A 16,430-nucleotide genomic window follows, 5' to 3' on the forward strand; every position below is an offset into this window, starting at 1 on the left:
CATCACTTTCATTCTCCCTTTCTGCTCTTCATCCCCACCACCCCCATGCCATCCCTCGAAGCTTATCCATGCCCCCTCGCTCAAGGTGATAACCTTTTTTCTTTGTTATTATTACTATATATTCGTGCCTGTGTGTGTTCATATACACTAGTACAACCTGATGAATCAGTTCTCTTTTGTTGTTTATGTCTATATCATTTCAGAGTATCAATACCACATCTAGAAAGTCTATCTTTACAGCAACTGGAGATTATCACAAAAATCCTCACTGGGACACAATTCAGAGATCAACAGATTATGGGGATTCCAGCCCCATCAGGTACAGCTACATCACAGCTCCTGATTCTATGACACAAGGGACATCACAAAAGAGGGGACAGAAAGAATGTAAGAGCCAAAACATCAGGATATCACCAGTGAAATAATTTCTCCCAGAAAGGGCTTGATTGTTTTTCTAGAAATGAACAAGATCAGAACAATGCAGTATCAAAGAACATATTAATATGGAAGAGGAAACTTTTCATGGTGTCCCATGCTTAGACAGGGAACTACTGTCAACTAATGACCACTAGAAGAAGGAGAATTAGTTTCTCGAAGAATGTCCCTCTGGAATTTTTCAGATGAATGCAATGCCATTGGACAAGCTAGTCATCATCTTACTACTACAGGAAAAGCTATTGCCTCTCAACCTATTATTCTGGAACCAATGTATATACTGTATTTTCTATTTTGTGATCAGAATTGTTGAGAGTTTGTACCAACATATACAGATTTTATTCATAGTTATTTCTTAGGTTTTTATTACTTTATTTATTTACTGGATGTGGGTAGCATACCAGAAGTTATGTGGAGATCCAGAATCACTCATGAGAGTCAGTGTTTTTCTTTCCACTATGTGTTTCCTGCTGATTAAACATAAGAAATCAGCCTTGGTAGCAAGTGGCTTTACCTACTGAGATATCTTATTGACCCTTGTTTATTTATTTTTTGAGACAGGGTTTCTGTATCTCGTCCTGGCTTTTGTGGAGCTTACTTTGTAGTCCAGGTTGGCCTCAGACATTAAAATTATGCAGTCTCTACCTGCTAAGTGCTTAGATGAAAGGCATTGGCCACCAAGCCATCCCTGTTTATTTACTTTAACACAAGGGTTAGTGTGTTCCCACCTGGCCTCTTAGTCCTATGGTATGTAGCTGAAGATTAATTATATTGACCTGATGGTCCTCCTGTCAACACCTCCAAAGTGCTAGGATTTGGGGTGTATACCACCACACTCGGCCTTTGGAGGCTAATGTTTGAAGCATGTCCCAGTCTGGACTCTAGGCTAACATGAAATTCACTAGTTATCACAAGATGGCCACTAAACAAAGGTAATTCTCCTGCTTCAGCCTCCCTTGGGTTTGGATTACAGGTCTCTGCAACTGTGTGGGTAAGATTTCCTGTTTCATTGCATTGACGAGTAATGTCATTAAAATTAGTAGTTAATATAAGAGCTCCCCTCCTATTTAATTTGATTTCAATTAATAATTGAGAAATCTCCTGCTTTATTTCCAAAATATGAAACGTTAGTCAAAATGCAGATGTTTTCCCAAAAATTCCAAGAATCCCTTAGAGGTCTCCGTTAAGCATCCTTGCAGGCAGAGGGTCATTACTTTCTGTTCTTTCGAATGGTCTCTGGGTTAGTTACTGCAAAACCAGTATATAGACTGGCTCCTCTGGGACATTCCCTGCCTGCGAGGGAGGGGGTGCAGCTGTCTCCTGTCTGAGCTTCATGTTGCACAGCTGGGCATTGGTCACTTCCTGGGGCTCTTCAGATTGTGCAGCCTGCAGTGGGAGAGAGTGAGAGGAAATACATGTCTTGGGGGAACAAGGAGGACTAGGGAGGAACAGGACCCGCCTGAGTGTCCATCACTCTGTCCTTTTCTGCTTGTCCATCTTTTGTGTCCAGGACTTCTCCTAACATGACAGAAGGTAGGACAGCTCCTGCCCTCCTGAGCCTGGAGGGTTTCACCTTGGCATGTATATCACCCAAGGGGCCTGCCTCAGTTGGTCTCTGTAGAACAGAAGTAGTGAGGTACAGATAGTGTATCCCTGTTCCCCTTGGGATCTCCTCTGGTCAGGTCTTCACAGCATGGCCAGACTGAGCTGTTTAGGCTTCCTTCCTACAGCTCCGGCCTCTAATCCTGACACTCTAACCCTTGCTGTCTTGCCTCCAGCCACACAATCCAACTTCTAAAAACTAATGTTTCTGGGGGTGGGGAAGATGGCTAGCTCAGTTGTTACCATCACTGGCTGCACTTGCAGAGCACCCAGGTTCCCACAACCCACATGGTACTCTGCAATCATTTGTGATTCCAGTTCTAGGAATGTGACATGCTTTTCTGACCTCTGCAGCACCAGGGAGACAGGTGATATACAGAAATGCATGAACGCCAAACACCCATACACACGAAATGAACTATAAAATGAAGTGATTCTCCCCAATTTCCTTTGTCCTGCCGAGTCCCCTGCCTACAGTTGCTGGCCCCTTAACTGTCTCTGTGGACTTGTCCATGTGGGTTTCCTCCTCAGATGACACTTTTCAGAGTCCTCCCTTGTACTTCACACTGGACCTCTGTTCCCACATACTCCACCCACTTCTTCTGCTTGGTTTTCCCAAACACTTGGCACTGCACACACTCTGCATTTATTACCATGTTGATTCATGGTGATGAGGGAGTGTGCTCTGTTCTCTAACTCATATCCATGTAGTGAGCTGATAAGGAGGGGCTTTCTTGTGAAGCTGTGTCAGTGAATAGGGGTATTGGGAGGATCTGGATTACTTAGTCCTGTAACCTCTGATTTCTTAGGTGCATATTAACAACCAGACTGATGCTGAGAAGCCAAAGAGGTGACATGAGGGAGGAAGCAGATGGTCCCAGGAAACCAAGGGTGAGTGAGGCCAGAGCACACAGGAGGCAGATGTTGCTTGCAGAAGGGAGTGGTCACCTCTGGGTGTTGCTGAGGGCTCAGAGAGGAAGAACAAATAAGGACTCCTGGACTAATCTGGGACCTAAGTCCTTAGCACTGCCAATAGAGACAGGGACCTCACCCAACTGTCCAGCTCCACACCATGCTCAGGCTGCATTTTCTCCACTGAAGCATCTGTCATAGAAGAACAAAAGAATGTCTTCAGAGAAGAGTCTAGGGCTATCTCAGACCCCTGGTTTCCTGCATGCCCCAGGTGGGACCAGGGAACAGGGCATGTTATGATATCCCTTAGTTCATAGTGTGAAGTTCAAGCCCAATTAGCAAAGACCCCAGAGCCTCTCCACCACCCCTGAAACGCTGAGTCCTCAGACATCTCCCTCCTCAGGACCCTCTTTATCTCACAAAGGTTTTCTTCCTGGGTGTCAGCAGCTGAGTTGGATCTGGAAAGACAAGAAGATGTCAGTTGGCAGTGAGGTGTGTCAGGAAGGTAGGGGACGATGTCTCGTGCCATGAGTTACCTATTCTGGGGACCTCTGTTCCTGTTTACTGGCTCTGCAGCTCCTGCAGGAAGTTGCAATTCTGTCTCTTTCTGGGCTGAAAGAGAAAGAAGGGTCTGATCTAGGAGGGTAGTAAGCTACACTCCCATGCATATTTCCATGTAAAGAAGGAAAAGAGCTTCATAACACAGGCATGAGTTAGCAAATGTCCCAGGACATGGTAATGCTCACAGAACACCCAAATCTCACAGGTTCTGAGAGCCCGTGTTTTGTTATCTGAGATCTGTGTTTCTAAGCTACTGTTCCCCTATTAGAGGTGTCCCTAGTGCTAGTGTTCTGATTCCCTTCTTAGATGGCCCACAGGGGAGCCTACCACCATCTGAGACCCCAGAAACCCACACCCTACTCACCTTCCTTCCTGCATTTGCCCTGTTTCCTTTGCCTGAGGAGGAAGATGAGGATGAAGAGCAACAGGAGGAAGGCCACAGATGCTCCAATCAGAGCCTGGAGGTATTTTTCCAAACCTGAGGCATAGGAGACATCATAAGAGCGGATGCTTGCTGCTTATCTGAGCACCCACAGTGTGCCAGGCCCATGCTGTACCTTTGCAAACACCATCTCCCCTCCTCACAATCGTGCCACAGGAATTGTCTGTTTTCCTGTCCAGCCCGTTCACCTGCCTGAGATCACCTGACTGGAAGAGGAAGAGCTGGGAGTTGAACACAGGGACTCTGATGTCCAGCCATGTTCAACACACCAGAGCTGAGGATCACAAGTTGGGAAGGAGGAGCTGGAATGCCCTACCATGACCTTGTGCCCCACACTTGCACATGTCACCACCACTGTGGGACAGCCCCAATGCAGAATCTGGTTCTGGAGTCCTCCTCTATCAGGAAAGACATCAGTACAGGAAGACAGACCAAAGCAGACAGAAACTTAGACATATGGGCCAGGATTCTCACCTTTATAATCAAAGAAACAGCAGCCATCCCAGAAAGGAAGGGCTTGGCCAAGTCAGCATCTCAAGAAACAGCTGTTTCAAGCCTATAACCAGCTATTCCCAATCTGGATCCCACATTCCAATAGAATATTTAGTTTTCTGGAACATGACTCCATGCAGGTGAGTGGTTTATTCTCAGAGTCTTTATGACGGATGGGGAGGTGAATGTATGGGTTCCCTGCTCTCCACCTCATCCTCTCCCCTCAATCTCTAGTCTGAGACTAATCTTTTCTCTCTGGGTGCCACCTTTTGTAGCCTAAACTTAATCTTGTTTTTCTGGAGTTTCAGTTGGGATTTCTGCTTGACTCCCAAACTCAAAAGTTGAAATGAGAGAGAATGAAGACTTCATTGGGGTGAGCTGTGAGGCAGCCTGGGGATGGAGCATACTCCCTGCACTGAGGTCCCTGATACTTACCAGCTGTTGTCATGGGCCTTGAGGGTGGTGGGCTGGAGGCTCCAATGGGTCCTAGGAAACAGAACAACAAATAGATGATGGTTAGATGCTAACCCAGGAGTCCTAACTCTTCTCTCCTTGTCGCACATCTGTCTTGGAACCTCCCCATGATTCTCATGCTGTCTATCCCTAACCTAGATTGCAATAGAGGATGGAGTGGACATTACTTGATAGGCCATCACTGGCATCCACTTTTCTACTAGGGAAATTGCCTTCTGACTAACCCTTCCTACTGTCTGCCAAGTCAAGAGCTCGCTTAAGGTTTGAATTGTGAGTCAGCCTGACAGCTCAGGGCCACCTCACCTGAGACAATGAGCTCCACGGGGGCACTGGCATATGACAACAGGTATGGTGATGATTTTTGAGAACCATAGCACCTGTAGCTTCCTGAAAGGGCAGAGGTCACAGCACTCATGGAGAATTCTGCCTGGAAGTGCTGATCTTGGACCTTTGATTTTAGTCGCTGGGTTTGATGGACTGCCTCCTCCTTGTACAGAATGAAAGTGTTCACTCTTTCTCTTGACCAACACAGAAGGGTCACGTTGTCTCCTGGATGTACTGTTGAGTTAGGCTTCACTGAGAGGAAAGCAGGGAAGAAAAGCTGTCCTAAAGAGAAGAGGAATGATGAGAGGCTGTCTTCATTGTTCTGAGCTGAAACCATACATGGGTATCCCCTAAGTACCAGGGATTCTCTCTCTTTTCTCTGACTGAGCTCCTCTCCTACTGTCCTGTCTCTTCATCAGTTCCTGCATCATTTCTTTGTCCCTTGTCTCAGCCATCGCCTCTTAGGATTCCCATGAAATTCTATGCAGAGGATGTTACCTGATCAAATCTCCTTGGTTGCTCACCTGAGATCAGAATGTCCAAGGTGTCACTGGAGGCTGACCACTCAGAGGAGAGGTTGTGTGCACCATAGCATCTGTATTGGCCTCCAGTAGAGCTGTTCACAGAGCCCAGTGTGAAGTTGGCCAAGGAGAGACCAGCCTCGGTCCATTTGTGATGATGCTGGGTGAAGTTAGTTGTGCCCACCTTGTACAGAAGAAATCTATCATAGTTGATGTCTGAGCAACACTGCAATGTGAGACTCTTTCCAGGGTCCAGGATATGGCCTTGGTGACTTAAAAGGGAGGGTTTCTTGGACAGCCCTAGAGGAAAGGTGACAGGCAAAGGACTGAGGAGCAACTTTTTACCAAACTCCTATCAGCTATCTTCCTGCTCTGCACAAGCCAATGCTTCTCTCCAGCTATGGGGCTCTGGCTTAGAAAACAGAATCTTCCTTTAGTCCCTCTCCAACAGCAACTTTCCAGGGGGACAGTGTCCTGCCAAAGACTTAGGCTCTCAACAAGACTGGTCAAGGATGGGGATGGCTCACCTGAGAAGTGTATTTCCAGAGGGTCACTGGGTACTGACCAGAACTGTGGGGTATCCTTGTAGTAGCCATAACATCTGAATGTTCCTCTGTGTACTGGGGTCACAGGACCCATAGAGAACATGGCTTGGTAGTACCCATTATGGCGTATATACTGTGAGTCCAGGGAGCTGGAGAACTTCTCATCTTCCTTGGAGAGAATGAACTTGTCATATGTCCTCAATGAAACACACTGGAGAGTCATGTTTCCTCCTGTGGTTGCCACATTGCCAGGCAGGGCTGACAGGATCGGTTTATTTCTGTAGATTCCTAGGAGAGAAGGAGATAGCCTTTTACATGGGCTCACTCAACCAAAATGTCCTCCAGGGCTAGGCTTTGGAAGGGAATACTTCTGAAAGCAGAGCCTGGTCCCGAGACCCTCACCTGTCACCACAAGTTCCAGGGGGTCACTGCGCTCTGACCAGCCAGCTGAGCTGTAACAGTAACAGCGATATTGTCCCCCATGTTGCTGTGTCACAGAAGGGATGGAGAACTTGGCCTTGTTCTCAGGCTTCTCTGGGGTCTGTGTGCCCCAGGATTCTGGGCTTCCCTCTTTATGCAGAACATATATTTCTGCATCTAGGCTCCCCTGACACCAGATGGTCACGGCACTCCTGGAGGCAATCACAGAGCCTGGCTCAGCCTTGATGGTGGGTTTGTGGAGGTTACCTGTAAGGAAGTAGGAGAGAAGGAGGTGGTTCTGGTTGAAAGTGGCACAGAGAAGGTCCCACGTGTAGATGGCAATTAAGTTGATACAAAGAATCAGAAAGCTCCATGAATATTAAACTCTCTCCTGGACCTCCTGGGTTTTTCTATCACTTTCTGCTTGGAATCTGTATCTCTGGTCCTTCTGTCTCCCCTGATCTGCATCAATGGACTGAAGAGCCCTGTCTCCTCACATACACCACACACCAAGGCCTCCCTCCACACTTCCATTATTTCAACATCACTCTGTGGAAAGGTTTGGATTCCTTACCTGAGAGCAGGAGCTCCAGGGGATCACTAGGTTCTGACCACACCTGTGGTCTGTTCAGGTCATTGCTGTAGCATTGGAATATCCATCTTTGACTGGAGATCACAGGGCCCACAGAGAATAGAGCCTGGAATTGTCCAGTTGAGGAATTATACTGTGAGCCCAGCATCCAGGAGAGCTTCTGTGGTCCTTCCTTAGTCAGAATGAACCTGTCATATTCCTCCCATGAGTCACATTGGAGGGTGACCTTCCCTCCTTCAGTCACCACAGGGCTGGGCTGGGCTGACAGGCTGGGTTTACTGTGTGCTCCTAAGAGAGATGCTAGAATCAGATTAATGTATCAGGCCTCATTATCCTACAGGACTGTGAGGAGTGAGGGCATCCCTGAGAGCAGACTCACTTCTGGAGAGTGAAGCCCAAAGATGACAAAAGTTTTTTCCTCTCACCTGTCACCACAAGCTCCAAGGACTCACTGTACTCAGACCATCCATCATGGGTCCGATAGCGACATTGATATCTCCCTGCGTGGTGCTGCTCAGTTTTTGTGATGGAGAATTCAGCCTTGTTCCCAGACTTTAGGAGAATCTGTGTGAACCGTGTATATTGACTTCCGTCTTTGTAGATAGAGTACTCTTTGGCTCCTGTTGTACCCTCACACAAGAAGGTCACATTAGTCTGTTTGGAGACCACGAGGTCTGGCTGTGCTCTGAGTACAGGCTTAGGGAGGGTCCCTGCAAGGAAAAGAGAAGCTAGGACCCAAGATATCCTTTCTCAGATTGAAAGTATCAAGCACATCATAGTTCATCCAAACCCAGGATCAGCACAAAGGTCCTGTTTTATCCTCATTGCCCAGGCATGTCTCCTGGGTAATAGAGGTATAACATATCAGGACAGCTGCATACTCACCAGTCAGCGTTGTGGTCCCAGGGCACAGAGTCAGTCCTGAAAGAGAGATCCCGGTGAGAATTTTGGCCCTGAACATGGAGCAGGTCCTCCCCTCCACAGAACCTCCTGAGACCCTGGGTTTTCCTGATGGGCCCGTGCTAGGCTGTGGGACAGGTTCATTCCTAGGTCACTGTATCACCTCCCCATCTTCACAGCTCACCCAGGCACAGCAGAGCTCTGAAGGTGAACATCATTACATCTGCTCCTGGAGGCTGCAACTGTGCTCATGGGCAGAGCTACAGAGTCTGCCTAGGGGGACAGGAAACTAGTGTGGCTTCTGGAGGCAGGCACTCCTGATGACATAGTTGTACTTCATTGGTCCGGCAATAAGGGAGCCTTACTCCTCACACACAAAGTTTTTACTTCCGCAGTGCTGTGTCTAGGCCAGGAGCTAGACCCTCTGCAATCAGCTCTTACATAGAGAACATTCCTACAACCCTGTCAATGTCGGCTGCATCTTCCTCATCACCCTCAGGTCCATACTGTAGCCATCAGGTGTGAATATTTCAAATAATACTTACAAATTTAAATGTGGTTTTGCCTTGTTGCTTCTCACATTTTTAGTTGAAATACTTCCTCCTTTTCAACATTTTTTAAAGTCTCTTAGAAGGGTCTCAATGTGTATACTTGCATGGAATGGAATGCACAATCTTCTTCCTCCTGGTCTCAAGGGCTGGGTCACAAATGTGCACCTCTCTTTCTTGTTGTTAGCTCTTTTTTCGGATGGTACTTGCCAGTACAACTTTTAAATTGCATTTGTTAATTTTTCTAGTTACTCCTTTTTTAAGTGGTGTTCGTGAGTGTGTGTGTGTGTGTGTGTGTGTGTGTGTGTGTGTGTGTGTGTGTGTTTGTGTGCGCTCATGTGTATATGCCACAGATCAGGCAAAAAGTTCAGAGAAAAAATTCAGTGGTCAGTTTTCTCCTTGTATAATATGGATCCTGTGAATAGGAGTCAGACCTTAATGTTGTCCGCAGGCATCTATACACTGAGCCATCCAACAGGCCCAACACTTACCTATTCACTTTCCTTTGTCCTTTTCCTTTGGTCAGAAAGTTTGTATGGTGACTGGGATCTTGGACCAAACAGGGATGTATATTATTTGACTCTCTTAGGGCGCAGGGTGTTGGTGTGGACACTTTCTTTTCATTGTTAGCCATACATTGGTGCAGGAGTTGGCAGTACTTGTGAGTAGCACTTCATCTTCTTGTCTCAGTTTTATTCTTGGTTAGGCTGGTGAAGGGATGGCTATCAGATGCCACCACACAGCCACAGCACCAGGTGCATGGTAGACTCCTGTAAGTTGTAGTATGCGAGGTGAGGCCACTCTCTATCCGCTGCTGGCAATATCTGCAGCTTCTGGTCAAGGGAGATGCTTTCTTGGTCCTAAATCTCAGCCTTGAGATTCTCAGTGTACTACTGAGTTCAACCTCAAAGGTAATGATTTTTAAAAAATTTTTATTAAGAAATTTTTATACATTTTTCCATGCAAATTACAGATTCCTTTCTCTTCTCTCCTCTCATCTCTCCCTCAGGTTCACTCTCCCAGCTCATGCCCCATTCCCTCCTCCAAAATGGTAAGGCCTTGGGGAGTCAGCAGAGCCTGGTACATTCAGTTGAGGCAGGTAAAATCCCCTCCTCCAGAATCAAGGCTGTGTAAGGTGTCCCACCATAGGTAATTAGCTCCAAAAAGGCAGTGCGGGCACCAGGAATGGATGCTGATCCTACTGTCATGGCGCCCCTTAAGTATATCAAGCTACACAACTGTCTCACTTATGCAGAGGGCCTAGTCCAGTCCAGAGGAGGCTCCATAGCTGTTGATCTAAAGTTCATGAGTTACTATTAGCTTGGTTCAGTTATCTCTGTAGGTTTCCCTATCATGATCTTGATGCCCCTTGCTCATAGTACCCCTCTTCCCTCTCTTTGACTGGACTCCTGGAGCTCAGCCTTTTGCTTGGCTATGGATCTCTGCATCTGCTTCCATCAGTTACTGGATAAAGGAAATGTCGTACATTTACACAATGAATTATTACTCAGTTGTTAAAAGGGATGGCACCATGAAATTTCCAGGCAAGTGGATAGAACTAAAAAAAATTCATCCTGAGTGAGGTAACCTAGGTACAGAAAGACAAACACAATATAGACTCACTTGTAAGTGATTATTCCTGTAAACTAAACGATATCCATGCCACAATCCACAGACCCAGGGATTCTATGTAACAAGGAGGGACCATGGGTGACACATAAATTTCCCTGAGAAGGGGAAGTAGAATAGATTTCACAGATGTACTAGGGACAAGTGGGGATGGGATCAAGAGGAATTACGTGGGGAATGGATGGAGACAGTACTAGAAGAGGTGACTGGAATTTGGGATATTTGAGGGATGAGGTAGAAACCCAGTGCCATAGAAACTCCCAGGAATCCATGAGGATGACCCCCACAAACTCTCCTTGTAATGGAGTGTACTGAACCTAAACCAGACATCTTCTGTTAGCAGACTGGTGTCTAACACAATCATCATCAGAGAGGTTTCAACCATCAATTGATATGAGCAGAAACAGAATCCCACAACAAATCATAGGTGGAGTTCTGAGGAACCAGCAGATGAGTCCAAGGAAGGAGTGTATGAGCCAGAATGGTTATGACCCCACAAGAAAATGGCTCACAGAATCAACTAAGCAGGGCCCTTAGGGGATCACAGAGACTGAACAAACTATCAGGGAATTTGTATTGATCTGACCTATGTACTCTGCATACATATTATGTTTGTGTAGCTTGGGATTCCTGTAGGATTACTAATAGTGGGGTCAGGTGTTGTTTCTGATTATTTTGCCTGCTTTGGGGAACCTTTTACTCCTACTGGGTTGTCTTCTTCACTCTTAAATTGAGGGATGTGCCTAGTTTTATTTTAACTTGATATCCCTGAGAGGCCTACTTTTTTCTGAAGATAATGGAGGAAGAATGGATCTGGGATTTAGGGGTTTGAGGGAGGACGGGGAGGAGAGGAGGGAGGGAAAACTGAGAATAGGGTGTAATATATGAGAGAAGAATAAATTTAGAAAATATCAAGACAAGCATTATGAATTAAAAAACCTCCAAAAATATCACTGAGTTCATTTTGTGTTGGCCTTCCACTGCTGGGCATGTGGCCTGCCCTTAAGTATGGTTTGTATATCAGTGTGACTTTGTTGAAAAAATTCTAATTTTTTTGCAACTATTTATCAATTGGAGACAGCTTCTGAGTTCGGGATGGTCACATTTCCTCATCCCCTCAGCACTGGAACACTATCCAGGTTAGACCTTTGCTGGCCCTGTACATGCTGTTATATTCTCTTTGAGTCCATGTTTGTATCAGCCTGTTCTGTCTGGAAGACATTTTTCCATCATCTCATCCATCTACTCTGGCTCTTATAATCCCTCCAAACTCTCTTCCTCACAGTCCTGGGCCCAGAGTGGAGGGATTTAATGCAGATACCCCATTAAGGATTCAGTGTTCCAAAGTCTCTTCCTGTACATTGTTCAGATGTGGGTCTCTGTATTAGCTACCATCTGTTGTAGGAGGAAACGTCTCTGATAAGACCTGAGCAAGACATTCAGCTAGGAATAGTGCATAGATCCATAGCCTATCTTGTCTCAGGTTTGGACCACTCAAACAGTGGTTGAGCTAAGATTGGTGGGCATTAGTAACACAATTTCCATGGGTGGCAGGTTGTAACCCTGGCTAGAGGATCATGACTTGGAGTGTGTGGAAGTTTAACTTCTCTAAGTTGAAATATGAAGCTCTTAAACTTTCCCCAAAAGCTGTTCGCACTCCTCTTGGGGGATTAATAACCTCTCAAGGAACTAAGAACTAGATGTGGAAACTGTGAACAGTACGTGATAAAAAGCACACGTGCAGTTAACCACAATGGGAATTTATAGAATCCACTGGGGCTTACTAAAAAAAAAAAAAAAAAAAAAGAGGTCAGGCTGGGTGTATAGGGAGGAGACAGTCTTCTCTATGAATTTTTTCTATTAGCCTAGAGTTTGCATGAGTTTTAATAGCAACACAGGAACATGCCAGGATCTTGGCCACATTTATATTTCCTATTTGTTTTAGATAGGGCATCAATTATTATTGATATTCATATGGAAGCATAAATTTTGTCTCTAGGGAATATCATTTTCAGAACAAATCTACTTCCTCATAGCTCGACCTACTAAACATTATCACATGGACTTCAAAGTCATGTGAAACTGTGAAACAATGAGGTTCTTTTCAAGAACTTGACTGAAACCAAGATGTTAGATCTATTCAGAAAACTTTTTTCAGAGCAAATTCAACCTTCTAAGTTACTGACTTTTTTCTTAAATGTATGTGTTTTTTGACAATGTCTTATATGTATATAACACAATCTGATTGTCCCTATCCTACCCTCTCTTATCTCCCTACTATCCACAGCAACTCCCATCTCATCACTATAAATCCATTCCCTCATCCGTGTCTATTTGTTTTGTTATTTCCCACTGATTTTGAGCAAGGTTCTCTATATGACTATGTGAGTAGAACTCTAGGAATATGGTGGGCTCACTGGAGGGTGCAAAACTGAATACAATGAGTCTCCCTCACAGTTCACAAAGGGCCCAATCTCAGCAGATATATCTGCATCACAATTCCTTCATCTATGGCCCAGGGAACATCACAGAAGCAGATACATATACAGTGTAAGAATAAGAATGTACCAGGAAGCCTCCAGTGAAACAGCTTCTCCTAGAAATGGCTGAAGAGATAAATAAGACCAGACAATGCAGTATCAGTGAAAATATTAATGTGGAAGGAAGAAACTTTCATGGGGTCTTATATTTAGACAGAGAACTACAGACAATGAATGCCCGATAGAAGAAATAGAATTAGTTTCTCTCAGGCATGAGCTCCATTATTGGTTGCCCTATGCAGAGTGGGTTTTTTTGTGTAATTTTTTCAGGCAAATATATTACCATTCTACAAGATAATCATTGTCTTACAACTGCAAGAAAAGATATTCCCTCTGAACCTACTAAATTGTGCCGACAATATGCTTTATTTTTCTTGGTTTTAATTTTAAAACTCTGGTCAAATCAACAGGTAAGTGTAATTCTCACCCCTCATTATAAAAGCTTCTCTTTACAGGAGACAGAGACTGTTACAGAAAACTTTCAACTGGTCAGAGAACAACTGACTTGGGGTGCCCAGACCCAGCTGATTCATCTGCAATGCAACTCCTACACCTAAGGCTGAGGGAACATTGCAGAAAAGGAGGCAGGATTGTAAGTGCCCTAAGACCTGGATACCTTCTGTGAGAGTGTATCTCTGAGAAATAACAGAAAAGTATACCAAAGACACCTCCACAACATACCTGCCTGAACAAGACCTGAACAAGGGGCAACACCAGTAGACATGCTAACATGTAAGGAGGAAATTGCACAGGGCTCCATACCTAGAGAAAAGACAATAGGCAACTAAGGAATGCTGAGGGAGGGAAAATCAATGTTCACCAGGCGTAGCCTCTGGTTCCTCATTCAATACCAAATGCCGAGGTCTGAAATCATGTACGAACAACACTAAATGAATTCAGCAGGTTGCATTTGTTTATATATGCATACACATAAAACATTTAAAGAAAAGGATAGGAATTAGAGAGGGAGAGGTTGGAGAGAAATATGAGAATGATTATATGGAGGAAACTGGATGGAGGCAGGATAACCATATTTAAATTTTTTAAAGTTTCTATTCTAGAGGTAGAGTTCAAATTCAATATAATATTTCACATATAAACTGAAATTTATGCATAAACAATATTAGTCAAATAAAATAAGTCTCTGTCTCCTGTAAAGAGAAGCTTTTAGGTTGTGGGATAGGGTCATTCCTAATACCCAGTGTTCCCTCTCCATCTTCACATCTCACCCAGACAGAGCAGGGCTGTGAAAGTGAACATCATGGCATCTCCTTCTGGAGGCTGCAACTGGTCTTATGGGTAGATCTGCAGAGCCTATCTCAAGGGCCAGGTAACACAGGGTGTGGCCTTTGCAGGCAGGATGCTCCCTATCACATGGTTGTACTGGAACAGCTCCATGGGGAGGGGAGCTGCCCTGTTGGAGAAGCCTGCATTTAAGGTTGCAGTTCAACACATCCTGAAAGTTCTCTGAGCTCAGTGCAAAAAGGAGGCCTCCCTTTCTTTCTCAGCAGAACTCCCCTTCTCTGCCTAACCTTATTTGAAGAGTGTCTCTAACCTCAGATGGCTGAACTCATTTGGAGAATGACTATGACTCAGCACAAAACCCCCTCCTTTCCTCCTGCCTGTAGGATAATTAGGTGCTGACCAATCAACACTTCCCACAGGTAACCTTAAGAACCCTCACATACCTTACCTCTGGCAAAATAAAATGAGCTCCTTCTCTCTCTCTGAGGATGATTCCCGTAATCCTTTCCATCGTGCTCAGAGGTGCCTGAACTCTGTTATTTGCTTCTGTTCCCTTTGCCCTCAGGGTCATTGTCTCCTCCTCGACATTTACCAGTCCAACTGGGTGTAGGCAGATGAAAAATAACTTTTTCAACTTTTTCATCTGTCATAAAAATCGGGTAATGCAGCAACCAGATAAAAGTCTCTATGAAGTTGTGTTCCCCTCTGGCCTTGGTGTTTCCATATTTTATCTGTCACGGGAAACTCTGCTTCTCACCAGCTACTTCTTCCTATTTCCTCTCTTGTTGTAGTAAACTGCCTAAAGCTGTACTAGTTCCTGCTGCAGAGCAGCTTGTCTCAGGCCCTGAGGCAGTTACATCATCACCTGTCACCAGATGTCTTTTACCAGGGACTGAGTGATCAGGGGAATGAAAAAGAATTCTCCCCTCTCTAGTCCTTGTTCTTTATTCCCAAACCTGCTTGATTCTGTCTACACTCTCTCCCTAGACTGTGCAGATGTCCTGTCCATATGCTTGGTGCAATTGATGAGTCAGAGACTGAGAGGCTCCTGCCCTCCCTGCAGAGTTGCAGCTGTTGTTTCCCTCTGCCCTGAGAGACAGAGAAGCCAGCTGTGGCTTGCTCAGAACACACAGGCTGTCTCCTACAGCATCTGCTCATCACTTGTCTGTGAGTCCAAATTTTAGAGTCCTGTTCTTCAGTTGCTGCTTTTACTCTCCAATGTGGGCATATGTATACTCGGCTAGCTCCTGCAGCCTGTTGCACCCATGTAGACATCTGCTCTTCTTCTCTTGCTTCTCCCTCAGGAGCTGGAATCCTGCTTGAGGCAGCTGCAAGACCCACTAAAATCTTTTCTCTGTACCCCAGGATTATGCTGTAAGCTCTTACCTCAGGATTTGTGAGTTGTTCATTGGACATGGTTTAAAATCTATATCATTCATAACAAAGTGTGTTTCTCCTGGAAAATTTTGTTCATTTGTTCCTCAAGAAAGTTGTGCCTGCCTGAGTCATTAGAAAGTTTGTCTGTTTGTGTGTTTTGATGCACCAATAAATGTTGAAATGTGGCATGGAGACAGAAATGAGTGGGATATTTTTGTTGACTCTACCGACCCCAGCCTCCAGTCACCACATGGCTGGCTCCCTTTCTGGCAGGACCTCAGAATATACCTCTGAGATGGATGTCATGTGACTGCACCACCATTTTAATTAAAGGTAAACATGTGGAGTGGACCTACCAAGTATGCAGCTATTGGTGTCCAGGATATTTTATACTGAAATGGACTTTTGTGGGTTCATTCCTGTCTTGTCCTAAACACAAACATTTACTAAATAGTTTGCACTACTAGAGCTTGTTAGATCTGCACGTTGGTATCTGCACAGTGGTCTAATTCAGAAGAAAGAAAGCTCAGTAAAAACATTTGATTTCCCCGTATTTTTGGTATTAGGGATTGACAACACAACCTCTAGTATTATAAACATATACTCTACCAATGAGCCATAGCCCAGTTTTAGTTTATAATTTTCAATTTCTGGTCCTTTAATTTTTTTTACTGTTATCATTTCCTTGTGCTTATTGGTTTAATTATGTCTGCTGTTGTTTTGAGACAGGCTTTGCCTTTGTAGCCCTGGCTATCCTGAAGGGTGGTTATGTAGATCAGTCTGTTCTGGACCTCATAGAAATCCTCCTGCCTCTGGTTCCCCAAGCTCTGCAATTAGCTGGTGTGAGCTACCACACCCAGCCTTGGGTTTA

General features: G+C 45.0%; 1 protein-coding gene across 1 annotated transcript; it reads right to left on the minus strand.

Annotated features, from left to right (window-relative positions):
• Positions 1-1,680: 1,680 nt before the first annotated feature.
• Positions 1,681-9,976, minus strand: LOC128124201 (leukocyte immunoglobulin-like receptor subfamily B member 3). The gene is made up of 15 exons (XM_052760390.1): positions 9,913-9,976; positions 7,746-8,030; positions 7,303-7,608; positions 6,711-6,995; positions 6,291-6,596; positions 5,767-6,063; positions 5,296-5,524; positions 5,222-5,247; positions 4,880-4,930; positions 3,875-3,988; positions 3,486-3,561; positions 3,370-3,407; positions 3,089-3,141; positions 1,895-2,050; positions 1,681-1,821 (listed from the first exon to the last, which is right to left on the minus strand). The coding sequence occupies exons 1-15, from the start codon at positions 9,974-9,976 to the stop codon at positions 1,681-1,683; spliced, it is 2,427 nt and encodes an 808-aa protein (XP_052616350.1).
• Between the last annotated feature and the right edge of the window lie 6,454 nt (positions 9,977-16,430).

The sequence above is a fragment of the Peromyscus californicus genome, unplaced genomic scaffold (assembly GCF_007827085.1).
Source record: "Peromyscus californicus insignis strain IS unplaced genomic scaffold, ASM782708v3 Scaffold_4__1_contigs__length_199733344, whole genome shotgun sequence".
Classification (NCBI taxonomy): domain Eukaryota; kingdom Metazoa; phylum Chordata; class Mammalia; order Rodentia; family Cricetidae; genus Peromyscus; species Peromyscus californicus.

Coding starts and splice junctions, on each gene's coding strand:
- LOC128124201 (XM_052760390.1), bottom strand. CDS start 9,976: ATGACAGTAGGATCAGCATCCATTCCTGGTGCCCGCACTGCCTTTTTG. Junction 8,031..9,912: donor TTTGGAGCTAATTACCTATG/GTGGGACACCTT, acceptor TTTTCCTTGCAG/GGACCCTCCCTAAGCCTGTA. Junction 6,064..6,290: donor TCTGGAAATACACTTCTCAG/GTGAGCCATCCC, acceptor CCTTTCCTCTAG/GGCTGTCCAAGAAACCCTCC.